General features: G+C 37.5%; 1 protein-coding gene across 1 annotated transcript in view; it reads left to right on the forward strand.

The window, feature by feature from the left end:
* cdkal1 (CDK5 regulatory subunit associated protein 1-like 1) overlaps positions 1 to 15,558 on the forward strand; it is a 245,987-nt gene that overhangs the window by 187,188 nt on the left and 43,241 nt on the right. Inside the window, exon 12 of the mRNA XM_063488015.1 lies at positions 1,641 to 1,703. Within this exon, the coding sequence (XP_063344085.1) occupies positions 1,641 to 1,703 (63 nt within the window). The remainder of the gene's footprint in view (positions 1 to 1,640; positions 1,704 to 15,558) is intronic.

Here is a 15,558-nt window from a genome sequence, read left to right on the forward strand (position 1 = left end):
AAGAAAGCGAATAGATGGGAGGAATGGAGGAAAAGAGCTACAAGCTATGAGAGGAGGAGTGGCAGAGAACAGCAGAAAAGGTCCAAACTGGCCAAAACACAACATTTCTGTTCATACACCACATCTTTTGTTGTATTATTATTATTATTATTATTTTCTTAATTTGGCCTAATTTTTCTCTTATCTGTGGACTTTAGCAGAGGCTGTATGGCATGCTTCTGAAACTTTGTCTGTTTGACTACACCATGTTGTAGATATGGTTAGTTGAATATTATGCTTGGTTAGTCAGCAGACATTTTTCCTCCTCTACGTTGAAAGATCAAGCTGTCTTTGCCAGTCTGGAATTAGCCTGTTTGTCCAGCTGTGCAATAGCAGAACAACAAGTTTTCTGTTCAGCATGTACACCTCATGCTTAAGGACATTCAACTCAACCCTGCACATTCTAACACTCAAAAAGACAGAGACACGAGGGGGGGAGAGCAGGAGGGAGAATAGCTATGAATGCATACTCCCTTTAGGTACAGTACCATTTTCATATGCCCTTTCCCTTTAGCCATACATGGCCTAATCAGTGAGCTAATTAGCACTTTCTGTAGCTGTATCAGCCTCATGTAACTGATTGCATTAACAACTGCCACATATCAAACCGTCACGTCTCACGCTTGTGCATCTCATTATACAGTAAGTACACGAAGGCCAGACTTTAACTAGAAATGAAATGAAGCATTTTCTGCCACAGATGGTGTACAGATAAATACATTCCAACTGTCCATTCATTGTGGGCATACTTGTAAGCCTTGGCTTTTTTCCCATCCATTTGAAGTAATCCAGTTAATATCAGTGGAGCTGTAATATATGTCCATATCTGTATAATATCTGTATGATCATTATCAGAAATACAGAGGACAAGGAAATGCAAATAAGGTGTATCACACGTCCAAAGAAATGTTTTACAAACAAAACAAATGAAGAAGGACAAGAAAATTCAGGCTGTGAATCTTTCAGAAATCTTTTGTTTCCATTGTTGAGTCGGACTAGTTCTGTATTTTTGTAGGTTTTTTACCTTACAATATAAAGCAGCTTGAGGCAACAGTTCTTGTGTTTTGGCGCTATATAAATAAAACTGAACTGAGTTGTCATTTTAAAGTTCTATTGTTAGTCTTGTAGTAAGAGAGTAATCATGTCTTTATAACTACGTAGATGGAGCTACAGTTAAATCAAAGTGGTTAATTAGCACCAAAGGTTTGAATGTGTTACTGCCACTGTTTCAGGAAAGCTAGCCACAGTCACAATGAGTGGTTAGCCTCTGCTGTTGTTGATCGGTTGATCTTAAAAAGAGTCACTTTTAGATGTTTATTAATAATCTTACCTGAATTAGGTGACAGACGTATGTAACAATGTTTAAGATCAAAAACTGAAATCATCCAAGGTCACAAATCTTCCCGTGGGTTTGCACTTCCAAAAATATGATCACCCCCTCATCCAGCTTCAAACTCGATACTGCACCTCTTCAAGTCTCCATCCAGATTGGATGGATGCATGTCATTAAAAAACATAACGTCATTTATTAGTGAGATTATTTGTTTTGTGTTAATTATGTAAGTGATTCTTAAACATTTCTCTTTTTTTTCTGTCTGCAGAAGAAGCAAAGAACTAAAGAGCTGTCGCAGGTCTTCCACTCTTACAACCCTTATGACCATAAGGTAAGATCTTTCACTGTTTGTTCCTGAATAACTTTCCTCGCCAGCGTGAATTGCAGCATTTCTTTTTCAACACTGTATATTGCTTTATCTGCTCATTTAATGTATCTCAATGAGCAGAGCTTTGAGCTTTCAGTGTCATTCGCCTCTAGACCACAAGGTTAGTTGTTGTAGGTCACCATCACTGCCTTGTATTCAAGGCTGTGATGAATTTGTTGTCTCTCCAAGATCTATGGCTCTTGTTAGCAATCTAGTGAATGAGGACGGCTCAAGTGTTTGTTCCTGATTGCATCATGAGAGCGAGCGTGTTTGAGAGAGTGAAGTCTGATATAAAGCTAATCATCTCTGTCCATGTGTGGATCCTCCTGTATTTATCTCCGTCTGGGTTCATACGAGGTGCAATCAAAAAGTCATGAACTGCACTTATAAGAAGAAAAAGCCTTACGTGTTATAAAATTCTCTTGGATACCTGAGGACATTCGACTAGAAGTCATTGTTGACAGGCTATTGCTGGAGGACAAATTCACAATGTGCTACTAGATGAGTGTCGACAAGAGTTGAGGCTTTTTTTCACTCTTAAAACTGTTGTTTGTTGTCTGAGCCACAGCTGTACAGCCAATAGTTGTCACTGTGTTGATCTCACAACATCACAGAAACTCTTACTACACTTACTGCTCTGTGTCATGTGACTGTGGCTTTGTGCTGTTAGCACGGAAAAGAAAATCAAATGTTATCAGATGGACATTTCACAGCAGACCAAAAATGACACTATTCAGGCACATTTATGATGATGAAACCTTTGGGATGATAACTTTTATGCGTTGCATTCATATATAAAGCCATGTTCTGAAAGGGTCAAACCCATGAACTCTAATAACCATCTCCCATCATGAACGAGATCAGTTATATCCAGCTATGTAGGAACACTTTAGCTTAGCTTTTTATTTGTAACAAAGTATTTTTTTATGTGTTAAGCACTAATTTAAAAGATTTGGGAGAGATCACGTTTTTACTGGTGTAGACACACACCTTTGCAAAACACAGATGCACACAACCTCAGACAGACATTCAGAAAAATTAGTAAAAAAGAGAATTTTTAGCAAAAGCAGAGAGGGTGAATAAGGAGAAGAGGAGAATGCCATTAAACGTGTTTTTATCTCAATCAGACATGGTTCATAAGTATGCTCTATCTTTAAGTATGAGTCTCACAGGGATTGAGAAACCAGATGTGTGACAGTATGCCACTCAGAACTTGGCGTGGTAAGCTGCGGCATCTTGTAAATATCTTTTTACTTTTTTCATTTTCATGTTTTCCTTCTGTTTGTTGAACATGCTGATAAAGTTTAACTTTATTGAAGAAGTTAAATTCTTACTACTGCTGAAAGCCTCAAAATGCCTCATTAAACCCTGGTCCACTTTTGGATAAACCTTTAAATTTAATAACAGGAAATTTAATAACAGGGTGATACACATAAAGAATATCTCTTTCTGAAATTGAAATAAAACCCATATCGTGAAGCTTATGGCTATTTTCTTTTCAGCTCCACATACTGTCATCTATTATGAAAATTCAAAGTATACATGGATGTTGATTTATGAAAGAATGAATTAAGGAGATAATACAGTACATTTGACACCATATATCAGACATAATCTGAGGTTGGTTGTGATATTTTTTATTTTTATTTTGCACATTACATTGTGTTTGTTTATACTGTAGAGCACATTTGTAGCACTTTGTAGTGATCTAGAGTGGGATCATGTGTAGTCTATTTGTACACATTTGTCTTACATCCACGGAGATCTTAAAGTTCAACTTAACGATTTATTGGTCAAAAATTGTCAAAAAGCCTTAAAACTTAGAAACTATGATTCTTACAAGTGTGCTGCGTATTGTCAACGTACATAAGGTACTGTATAAGTATTTAAAATATCATGCCACATTTGACCTATGACCTCTCCTTCAAAGATGAATAGACTGACCTGAAGGTTCGGTTCAATTCAGTTTTATTTATATAGCGCCAAATCACAACAACAGTCGCCTCAAGGCGCTTTTTATTGTAAGGTAGACCCTACAATGATACATACAGAGAAAACCCCAACAATCATATGACCCCCTCTGAGCAAGCACTTTGGCGACAGTGGGAAGGAAAAACTCCCTTTTAACAGGAAGAAACCTCCAGCAAAACCAGGCTCAGGGAGGGGCGGGGCCATCTGCTGTGACCGGTTGATTCAGTGCAGAGAGGTCTATTAACTCATAGTGAGTGAGAAAGGTGACTGAAGAAGAAAAACTCAATGCATCATGGGAATCCCCAAGCAGCCTACGCCTATTGAAGCATAACTAAGGGAGGATTCAGGGTCACCTGATCCAGGTCTAACTACCGTACTTTCTGGACAATAGAGCGCACCTGTAAATAAGCCGCATCGGCTCTATTTTTAAAAAAATTTTTAAAAAAAGATATACAAGCCGCACCCGGCTGTAAGCCGCAGATATCTATGATGAAAAATTAGATATTTACTGCATGTACAGAACGATTTTGTACTGTAAATGTACATGTATGTACTTGAACAGATTCTTTCCAAACAATGCATTTTAACACGGCAGCAACTTTGCTGATTAAAACGGAACAGAACCAAGAGAAAATAACCGCTATTTATTTACCTTAATTTTTCCTGTATTTGAAACCACAAGTCATTTTAATCATCTTCGCTGAAACCCATGAAGACGTCTTCTTCAGTGTCGGAGTTGAACAGGCTCAGAAGCACTTCATCACATCTGTCTCCATCAGTCTCGCTCTCCGTGGCACTGTCATCCTCCGGTGAAGTTGGCTCTGAAGGTGCGCCGCTCTCTTCCCGCTGCCGCCTCCAACGTCTCACCATAGACTCATTGACGCTAAGCTTGCGGGCAGCAGCGCGGTTTCCCTCCTGGTTAGCAAGATCGATGGCCTTCAACTTAAAACTTGCATCATACGAACTTCTTCGTGTGGTTTCCATGATGAAGGGGAGAGGATTTGAAAATAATTACCAGTTGGTAATTTGTTGTGCATGTTCTATCTGCTAAAGAAAAAGTAGCGTATTCTTCTTTGCATTGATTTTTCATCTATCTTGTTTTTTATTCTAATTCTGGTTAGAGTGCCCCTAGTGGTGGAAGAAAAATCCACAGAATAGCCGCACCTTTGTATAAGCCTCATGGCTCAAAACCTAGGAAAAAAGTAGCGGCTTATGGTCCAGAAAATACGGTATATGCTTTAGCAAAAAGAAAGGTTTTAAGCCTAATCTTAAAAGTAGAGATAGTGTCTGTCTCCCGAATCCAAATTGGAAGCTGGTTCCACAGAAGAGGGGCCTGAAAACTGAAGACTCGTCTCCCATTCTACTTTTAAAAACTCTAGGAACAACAAGTAAGCCTGCAGTGCAAGAGCGAAGTGCTCTAATAGGGTGATATGGTACTTATAAGGTTATTAAGATAAGATTGGACCTGATTATTTATTATTAACGTTAAAGTGATAGTAATGATATTTAGAGCATTGCTTTTATTGACAACATATAACCATACAGGGAAGGATATATGGAGGTATTATTACAGTAACAGGTTCTCATCGTTTAAATTCATAACAGTTTGAATACATGTACGGTGTACCTGAATAAGTATAATCATTTTTGGAAAAGAGAAATTAAAAGATTAAATGAATGCTCACACGTACTTTAGCCACATAAATAAAAAAAATAATTGTACTCAACATTCTCTCAGGTACGTTAAAAATGGTTTTGATGGGGGAAATATGCCAAAGGCTGCACTTTAAGCTTGTTTTCACTGCACCGCAAACGTCTTATTCCCTTAAAAGTAAAGGTGAAGGTTTGCCTTTAGACTGACCAAAAATATTCCAGCTTGTAGAGTGTTAAAAACACTCTACAAATCAGCTCATGGTATATAAATGTTACCGTTGGTCTTGTTCCTTTTCTAAGATTGTGCAGATGTGCGAATAGATCCCTTTAGATTAAAAATCTGGATGGCCGTGAGATGTGATTTAATGATAGCAAATGTAATGTCAAGCATGCATTCTCCCACAGCAGGCAGAGTTTTTCCTGTCCTTGCCCGTGTCCATATACTGTGTAAATGTTGAAGCAAATCAGCGTGTACTAAGCCCATAGAGCCCTTACACAAAAATAAATGAAGGCTGATAATGTCCCTCATTTTCCATGATTCCCTTGGGTGTCTGCTAGCTCAGCTTATGGTTTATTTAAGGATATCATGTGTTTACTAACACATCCTATGTCTGTGCGTCTCTGTGCGTTTTTGTGTGCGAGGCTGAGGGAGAGATAACGAGCGAGTCGGCGTTTAGATTTAGAGAGAGGGGAGAAATAGTCGTTTCTGAAGCCATTATTGTTTTTATGCATCTGCCTGTTGTGATGAAAAGGTCATTAATAAAGACTGAGTTGGTCGAGGCTTTATTGTAGCTTCAGGGTACCAACCCGATGAAACAATGTTTTTAAATGAACTAATTGTTGTTTTTGTATAGAGCTTGTTTCTTAATCTATCTTCAATAATTCTGAATGACAAACTGAGCAAGTGGCTCGCTAAAATAAAAACCATAACAGGTTTTTAGAAAGCATACGTGTTTTCTGTCTTTGTTTTCTTTTTGTTTTCACTTTGACATTACAAGTTAAACAATATTGTAGTCTGTGCACGGTAAATGGTGTTAAACACCCCCAATATCTGCCTCTAGAGAAAATTATGTTAATATAAATATAAATAATCACCTAGTTTAAAAAATATAAATGTATGAATATATATAAGTCATAGTGAGTGATTGGAGAGCTCCACTTTTAAACGGTTAGTATACATTACTTATAGACAATTGCACTCTTCTGTTGTATTTATGTTTAAAAGACCTTCTTGTGTCGTGTGTGTGTGAGTGTGTGTGTGTGTGTGTGTGTGTTTACAATGATTAATGTGAGGTATCCCTTAGCCAGATGGTGCTGAACAAGGCCCATCCATCAGCAATGAAAAGAGCAGTGGGCAGAAAGCTGGCAGAGCACTTTGTCTGGGGCCAGTGCCCCCATCGGACACACTCACATACAGACTCTCTTAGGCTTTGACAGTGTAACCTATTAAGCCGTGTTGGATCCTTGTGTTATTGTTTTGGGGCTTTTTTTCTTCTTTTTTTGCAGGATTGCAGGTTCTTGTTTGTTTTTGTTTTTGTTGTTTTTTGCTGCCTTCAACTTAAAAAAAATCAAAACAAACAAACTTCTAGGGTGGAGGCTTGTTTCTGGTTTTTTATATCAATGCCAAACTTCTTTTCTCTAGCATGCAGTAGAGGGGCAGTATGCCATTGTAGGGTTTTCTAATGCAGATAATTTTACTAAAAGATATAAATGCTGAGCTTTTCAAAAGTAAGGACAGGAAGATATTCTGTGAATGGTGACACCAAGGTGAAAATGAAAACTGTCCTTTGGTCTGGTGGTTGATATTTGAAATTCTTTGGAAATTTTTCCCCAATCGCCTTTTTCCAGCCAGATGTTGACATTCTGATTGGACATTACACTCATATTAAAATTGTCATTCTGTTGTGACACACAGAGAATCCTGCGAATGAAATGAGAGGATGATACAGAGAAATGACAGACTAATTATAGACAGACTTGTAAGAAAAATAATAACATATCTCTTTGTGTAATTGTCTGAGGAACAAACACCAATATGACCTCCACTATTAACCAATAAGTATCTTTTACAGTGAAAACAATTTAAAACCTGTTCATAGCTCAAGTTATTAAGATACTTGGAGTTTTTCTTATGCGTATCGCATAGTCAGTGGTGATGCACAGTAATACTAGCGTCCTTGCTATTGTTTGCCAAGAACGACCAAGTTATATTTCCCTGTATAAATGTGTAGTTAAAGTGTGTAATTGCACTTTTCTCATTCAGACTTTGCTGCATCACCGTGTCATCACTTGCAAAGTTTTGCTCCCTGAAGGATTTGCCCTTCCAGGTTGAGGTTGTGGAGTCACCATCATGATTAGGTCATTGTCAGCAATGTGTGCGTCCACACATGCAGCTGTTTCTGGTAGAGTTAACAGAGCACCTCTCTCTTTCCCCCCTCCACTGTCACAGTCTCCTGAGAACACACACAGACAGACACACATACACTCTCCATGCTGTGTTCATAGGCCTGAATGACAGGGGTGACAGTTTTCCCTGCGGCAAGAGAGGAGGGACAAGCTGTCAATATGGTCTGGTGCACCTGCCCAGCCACATAAGAAACACACACAGAGGGAGCGAAACAGAAATAGGGAATATAGTAATAAAAAGGGAGTTAGACACGGCTGAATAATAGGCTCATAATGAAGGCCCAAACAGGGAATAAAGGCATGTGTAGAAAATAAAACACTTAATTACACATTAATAAACTCCCCCTTTGGATATTCTGAACTACTGCTTTGTTTAGGAGAAGTTTACAGAGTTATCTATCATTGGGAAATAAAAGGAAAAATTCTAATTAGTCTAGCAGCTCTCTACAAAACTGGTCCTTTTTCCCCGCCTGTTACTAAACCAAACAATTAGCATTTTCTTTTTTCCCCTTTTGCCATTTTTAATTGCTTTTATTTTCTTTAAAATGAGTTTTTAAGCTGCTGTTGTTTTGCATTGTTGTGAAATGTTAACCTCTATCTTTGTTAAACTTGACTTTTGCTTGCCGTGCTTTCGTTTTTTTTCTTTTCCTGTTAATTAACTGACTCTTCAGGACAAGACAAGGAGGAAGTGGAAAAATGAGACACTAGTACTGGTTATGGTAATTTATTTTCTTGCCATGTTCGCTGAACTTGTCTATTCATCCATCGGTTTTTGCTTTTCTGTGAAAGACCCGTTTTGCTCTGTGCGGCTTTTTTTTTTTAAGTACTTACTTTTTTGTTGCTAGCATACAAAAGCAGTTGATTCTGTTTCATTTAGTTTTATGCTGATAAATTAAACTCTTTTCCAACTGATTTACTATGTATGAGGTACTATAAACAACTCTGCAACTATGACTTGTACTATTACTACTATTTCTGTCACATCACATCATGAGTGGGGCCTGGGGCATACTTACTCACTGGGTTGCACATCAGGGCTCACGCTTTCACTGCAAACTTTTACTGTCACATGTTATAGATTGTTCTTTTGGGCAGTGGATCAGACTAACTGTGCATTTTTGTCACACTTCCTGATGCTTTCCTGTAGTAATTAAAGTAATGGATGCTTAGCAGCCTGGCAGTTACCCGCTGAACACAGAAATAAAATCTTTGTGACAAACTTGAGGGGGCTTTAGGTAGGCTAAGGCAGCGGTCCCCAACCCCTGGTCCATGAGTCGTTTGGTACTGGGCCACAAGAGTTAAGACTCGGGTGTGAAATGTATGGTTTTCAGGGTTTTTATTGTTATTTTTTAAAATCGTTTTTATCGTTAACTCTGTTTTTTCCCGTGTGTTATGAATAAATCTTGTTTTTGGTACTGGTACTGGTTTTATTTTGTTGTATTTATCCGCGGCACCTTAAAGGCTGGTCTGTGAAAAGATTGTTGGACATAAACTGGCCCGTGGCGGAAAAAAGGTTGGGTACCGCTGGGCTAAGGTACATAACATATTAGGTCTGTATGATGTGATGAAAATCTCTGAGGGGAGATGGCTTAATATCAAATCAGCAATCTGGAAGTTTTTGCTTGTTTGGCTGTGCAATGGCAGTAATCCTGCCTCACTGGCTCAGTTTCTGACTACCCTTGTTTAAACAGGGTACCTGTAAATGTTTTGGCCTTTCAAAATAAAATACCCTCAGTTGACCAAAATGACAATTTCCCACCTGTTTCTCGATATTTATCTAGCTTTATTTTGGATAATTGACATTTTGCTCCCAATATTTCCTGCAGCCTCCATTATATATACTGAATAAATATCTTCATTACAAAGACATTGAATTCAGTCCCTTTGCTACAAGTGTATAAAATCATGTACTTTACATGAAGTGTGCCTTTAAAAACAATTGTGAAAGAATGGGTTTTTCTTTTTTTCACTGAATTTGAGCATGGTACTGTAATAGGATGTCATCATTGCAACAGCTCAGTTTGTGAAATTTCTCCCATGGTAGACATTTCACAATCAACTGTGAGTTGTATTATTGCAAAGTGGAGTTGTATCAAAAGTAGCAGAGTATGAAAAGTTACAGAGCGGGGTCGCTGAGTGCTGAGGTACAAAGTTGCCAACACTCTGTTCCTTACAGGAAGAATCCAGTGAATCCAAACCTCACCTTGAAATCCTGTCATGTTCCATCTAAGCCACTAACTTAAGCAAAGATGGATAATTGTTAGCACAGAGACCAAGATACCTGGATCTTATGCTGTACGAATTTTGTGTGTGTTTTAAGGTTATTTAATGCACTTCTCCCACTTAAATCCCAGCTTATCAAAGTACTGCACAGTCAGAGTTGCATACACTTCATCAGAACATCGGAAAAACTCGGCCCTTCTCTATAATTAATTCTCTTTGCCTGTATACATTTCATACTGCACAAGGGCTTTTGTTAGCCACTTTATCTTCTAGTTTCACAGGCCTTTGGAAAGCTTATCTTCCATTGTAAATTGCATGTTAACACAGTTTGAAATCTTGCATTTGCTTATTGATTCTACTTGGCTTTTATCTTGTCCACTGTATGTTTACAGAGTATCTATTTGTCCAACATAACTTACTTCGGCAGTCGCTATAAGCAGTGCAGACATAATTGTTTAAATCTTAAAGGTTTTGAATTAGCAGTATGCAAAATGAGTTTTCCTCCTGTGGCTTCAACATGTTCAAAGCGTGCCTGTCTTTACAAAACAAAAGGAAAAAGTCAGTTTTGTTACCACATTTTGTCCAAGACAATGTTGATGAAACTAAAATGATCTTAATTCAGTTGAGTTAGGATCGCTTTATTTGGCTTTGTTCTGGGAGAGCGCACCACCCACCATTTCATCTGCAAGAGATCCCTGTTGTTTGTCAGGATACATCTTTAAACTTTTATTTCAGCCTTTTAAAAATTCCTCTGGTATTTCATTAAAAGTTGACAGTTAACGCTATATTAGCATTTTTAGTATAACTCCAATAACAATTAGATGTGATTATATATTTACACACAGACTCTTGGTCTGCACAAAGATCTCTCTATAAAGAAAAAAAAAACCCATCTGTGTTTATCTCATATTGCCTTTTATGCAGCTCCTCAGTGGGCATGCTGCCTACACTGACCAAATACATGCCTGAATTTGTGTCAAATCTCTTTATTTGCCTGGTCATTAAGTCCTTTGCGTATTGTTTTTGTTTTATCTATTTATTTAATCTATGTTCTTGTACATTTACTGATAGGGAGAGGTGTTAGCAACATATCTTAGAGTAGGAGGATCTTAGAGTACCTGAAGAATAGTGACTTTACGCTCAAGACAACAGTTTTTCCAGTTGGAATATAGACATGCTGCTCACATGGCCCTGCAAATGAGCTGTGTGTATAGCACCAAATGTAGGATCACTGCTGTAAAGTCCTTATTCTCATAACTGACTTACAGAAACTGGGGCACAGTAGGGGGGATAAGTGATACATTAACTGACTGCAGGCATTGTGTGGGTGTGTGACTGTGTGTGTCTGTGTAAGCAAGCAAGCCAGATTTTTAGAATTTAAATGAAGGCAGTTAAAAATAGTGATGCAAGTCTGCCTTATGTTCTTTGTACGGGTTCGGGTGGCAAGGATTATTCCCAAGTTGTCATATCTGACATGTTTGTGTGACGTATAAAATATTTATTTTTTCATCTAAAAGTCAGTCAGTAGATTATAACCATGTGAGATTGTTGTTTTCAGAAATTTCCTGTATGTTTGATGGGATCATTCATTAGAGCTCATTTGTGGTTAACCATGTCATCATGCTGTGGGAGTCTGTTCTGTTTTATGTTTTTTTTTTTTTTTGAAAACTTGATGCTTCCTTCTACACCCTAATCTTGTTGCCGTTTCTTTTCCTGACTACAGATTAACAAATGACTTTCATATTCAGAAACATTTGCTATAAGGATGTAATCAATAAACAACAGAGAATTAAGGTATTTCCTCTCCTCTCTCACTTCCAGAATATTTCAGTGATCGAATGCTAATAATCCAGATTTATGTGTACACTGTACCATGTAGGTCCAAATATAAAACTGTAGTCACATACCCTGGAGCTGATCCATGTCTCTGTGAGAAATCCCTTTCATTTAATGACAGACAAGGGGTATGATAAGTGTTATATGCATACCAACCACATAGTAATCAATTTCTTGATTTTTCATTTCATGTTAAGGCTCGAGACATTTTGCCACTACAAAAGCTTGCAACTGAAGTTGATTCATTATTGCAGAATTTTGTTTATTTTGGTTGGAATGTTTCAATAGCAGCACATAATTCTGTCCATATTTTGTTGATCATTGCGTTTATAGTACACACTCTTCGTATAGGTCATAACGATGTGGTCAACCCGGCATCATTAGTCTCGGCTCTTTTGAAACACGCTGGACAGCTTGGGACAATGAAGGAATGAATCAATTAAAGATAAAGGGGAGAAAAGAGCTGGAGCTTCCACATATTGAAGAGGAGAAAACGAGACAAAAAGAACAAAAACACCTCAGAAAGAACAATGGGCTGAATATTTATGGGACTGAACGGAAGAAAAGAAAAACAAAGACAATGTTCAACAGCTTTGACACTTATTCTTGAGGTGGCCCTCGGTTTAATTTTTCTTCATAATATTTGGTGGAGTTGTCTCTCAATGTGTTGCGCATAGATTAGTGTGTTTGCTTGTTGTGCTGAAGGCCTGTTAATTGGGTGTTTGGGGCTAATAAATAGCCATAATTAACAGGCATGGGCGAGGCAGGGGTGTTAAAGCTTTGGCAACCAGATGCAGGAGAACAATGAACTACAGTATGGTGAGATTCACCTGAAAGTATCACTCATTTAGATTAAAGGAGCATTGACAGAAGTGGCTTTGGAACCAAGAAGGTAGGTTTCTCTGTCACCAGTGAGACATTTGTTGTGATACTAACAGCGATAAATCGGAAGTATTACCTGGTATTGTCACCCCAACGCCTTAACAGCTTCATGTGAATCTTAAATATATATTGCGCTATATGCTGTAGTGTATGAAAAGTGTAAGGTGGATCACACATTTAATGTATGCTGTTAAAGACGTGTAGTCTCTGTGTTGCATTGACAGTGTGTTGAAAAGCCAAAGGATACTGTGTGTTTGTAGTTTGGCTGAAAACTGATTGCAAACCCCCTACCTCTGTCATCTTTAGTCATCATTCTGTCATCTTCATTCTGCTCCTGATCTTGTCTTATGTTCTTTGCCCTTGACGGTTGCTTGTCTTTTTGTGTATGTTGATATATGAGCCCAGGCTTGTTGAAGTGAGGTATAGTTGTTTGAAGTCCTGCCAAGTGGAAGAAAATGAACTTTAAGCCCGTTAAAGAGCAGAAAAGCATCAGGGATTTTCTCTTTCTCTCGACTGCATCAGCTATTTATTTTCACCCATGGTTTTATTTCATGCCTGCGAAGAAGCAAATAGAAAGCTGAATGGGAGCAGGTGAGGTTCAAATGCACTTTATTTGTCCGGTTTTTTTTTTTGGTTTTTTTTGTCACACCCTCTCATTTTGTGGGCTTTCAGGGACACGAGTAATAGACCTGAGGTTATTGTGATTTTCATGAAGTAAATAACTGGCCTGTGTCCTGATCTGATTACTTTTAATTGACACTTTAGAAAGCCAAAGGATGCAAGAAGTGGTGTTTCAGAAAGCATACAGTGGCTTGACCTGTGGTGGTTCAGGGTTGAGCTTTATCAACACATTTATTATATGGCTTTGAGGCATTGTATCACTTGTAGGGTATTAGTCAACCTTGTAAGTATTAATGGTGAAATATATAAACACTTCAGTCTAGAAATGTCAGAATACCATGTCTTTTCCATTAGCATCACTCTGTTATCACGCTAAATTTGATACCAAACTCACAAAATTGATCAAATGAATGTTTTTCAGTAAATTCATCATAGCACATGTAATAAAAATAATATTTTAAGAATTATATATTCACTTAGATATTGTATTATAGCAGATAAGTTGCAGTCTGATGATGTGGCTGACACCTTATGTGTTATTATATATTGATTGTCAATTTTTTTTGTCATTTTCTAATAAAGGCTTCATTCCAGATCAATAATTGACAAGATCTTGAGTGGTGCCAGTTTGTCAGAGCACAAGGTGGCCTTCGGTGTCAGTACTGGGACGTATCAGCTCTTCACATAGACCGCATGGGACACACTTTAACACACTGGAACCCTCGAGCATTGTTGTGTTTGGGTATTTATACATACGGGTTTTGATACCTAAAATGAAAACAAAAAGCTAGTAAACATAAGGAAACAGCAAGTGAAATTAAAGATTAAGTAAACTAAAATTAGCTTATGCCAACCTCTTTAAATCAAGAGTTAGAACATAACTTTTAAATATGGCGTTTTTAATATTTTTATGCTATAGACAAACTACATATCATCACATTAATTTGCAGATTTTTATAAACAATTAGATTCAGCTTTAGAATAACCATGTAAATGCTCTATAAACCAATTTGCAACCAGTTATTAAACATTAATGATCATTCATTGCTTAACAGGAAGGAACTACATTAAAAAAAATGAATTTTGAGCTAAATTACAGTAAATCATCAACTAAATTTAAATTAACGATCAACTTACATTTATTAATAATGTTTACTGGAAGTATTATCTGATGTCTAAAGGGGACATTTTCATTCTATAAGCTGCACTTAATTTACATCTTTAGTGATTTAACATAGATTTAATTTTTGGATCTGTGATATGGTTTTAGCTGTTATACATATTTCACTAAAAGAAACAGCTTGAACTAATGTTTCAAGCTGTGTCTCTTTCTTATTTTGGTCTCCTTCTCTACCATTTATCTCTGAGTCAGACAGATTTCTGTCACACCATTAAAATAAGTCTTTTTTTTTTTTGAAAGGAAGGAGCAGTACCCCGAGGGCTTGTCAGCCGACTTGATGACATGAAGCTTCTGTTGAAAGAAAGCAGGGAAGATCAAATGCTTAATGGCCACCTGTGAATATGTGTCTGTGCCTGTTTCCGTTATTAAACACAGACTCTTATTTGAAGTCTTTTCAAGTGATGGATTGAATCTTTAGCACATAATGGAACTTCACTGTGCTTTGCTGGTGGAATCAAAATGAGGAATTTAACTTAAAAAGTAATATAATAAAACAGAAGAATAGAATAGCTACAGCTAAACTCTACAGTGCTATAGTATTCCAGTACAGTAGTGACACCATTTGACCCAATCCCTGTATGGGTTTAGCCCTAAATTGCTTTGGAATATTATATAGTGTGAAAAACACACACACAAATATATATTAAATACAAACTACAAACCAAGGATAAAGTCAGTAGTTGACACAGACCCGTTAAAAGCATATATGTGGAGAATGGCGACGAATAAAAACAAAAAAGGGGATGAGACATTAAAAGCAGGGCAGACCCGTTCGAGTCATCTCTTCTGATGTAGAAGTAATGCCAGCCTTGAGCAGAGTCTTTTCCAGGAACTGCAGCATAAACAAATTAAGCACCCCTCTAGCTTTTGTTTTTCTGTGCAAGTAGGGAGATATACTGTATGTGCATCGTCTTGAATATGTGCCTTTTTAGGCCATGTGGGCTTCAGTTTTGTGTGTGACTTAGCATGTGTAAGTGATGTTTGTTTTTCTGATATGGCTATAACAGCCTCAGCGGTCTTTCTCGCTCTCTCACTGGGTGTGTGTGT

This window comes from Pelmatolapia mariae, linkage group LG10_11, assembly GCF_036321145.2.
Source record: "Pelmatolapia mariae isolate MD_Pm_ZW linkage group LG10_11, Pm_UMD_F_2, whole genome shotgun sequence".
Lineage (NCBI taxonomy): Eukaryota > Metazoa > Chordata > Actinopteri > Cichliformes > Cichlidae > Pelmatolapia > Pelmatolapia mariae.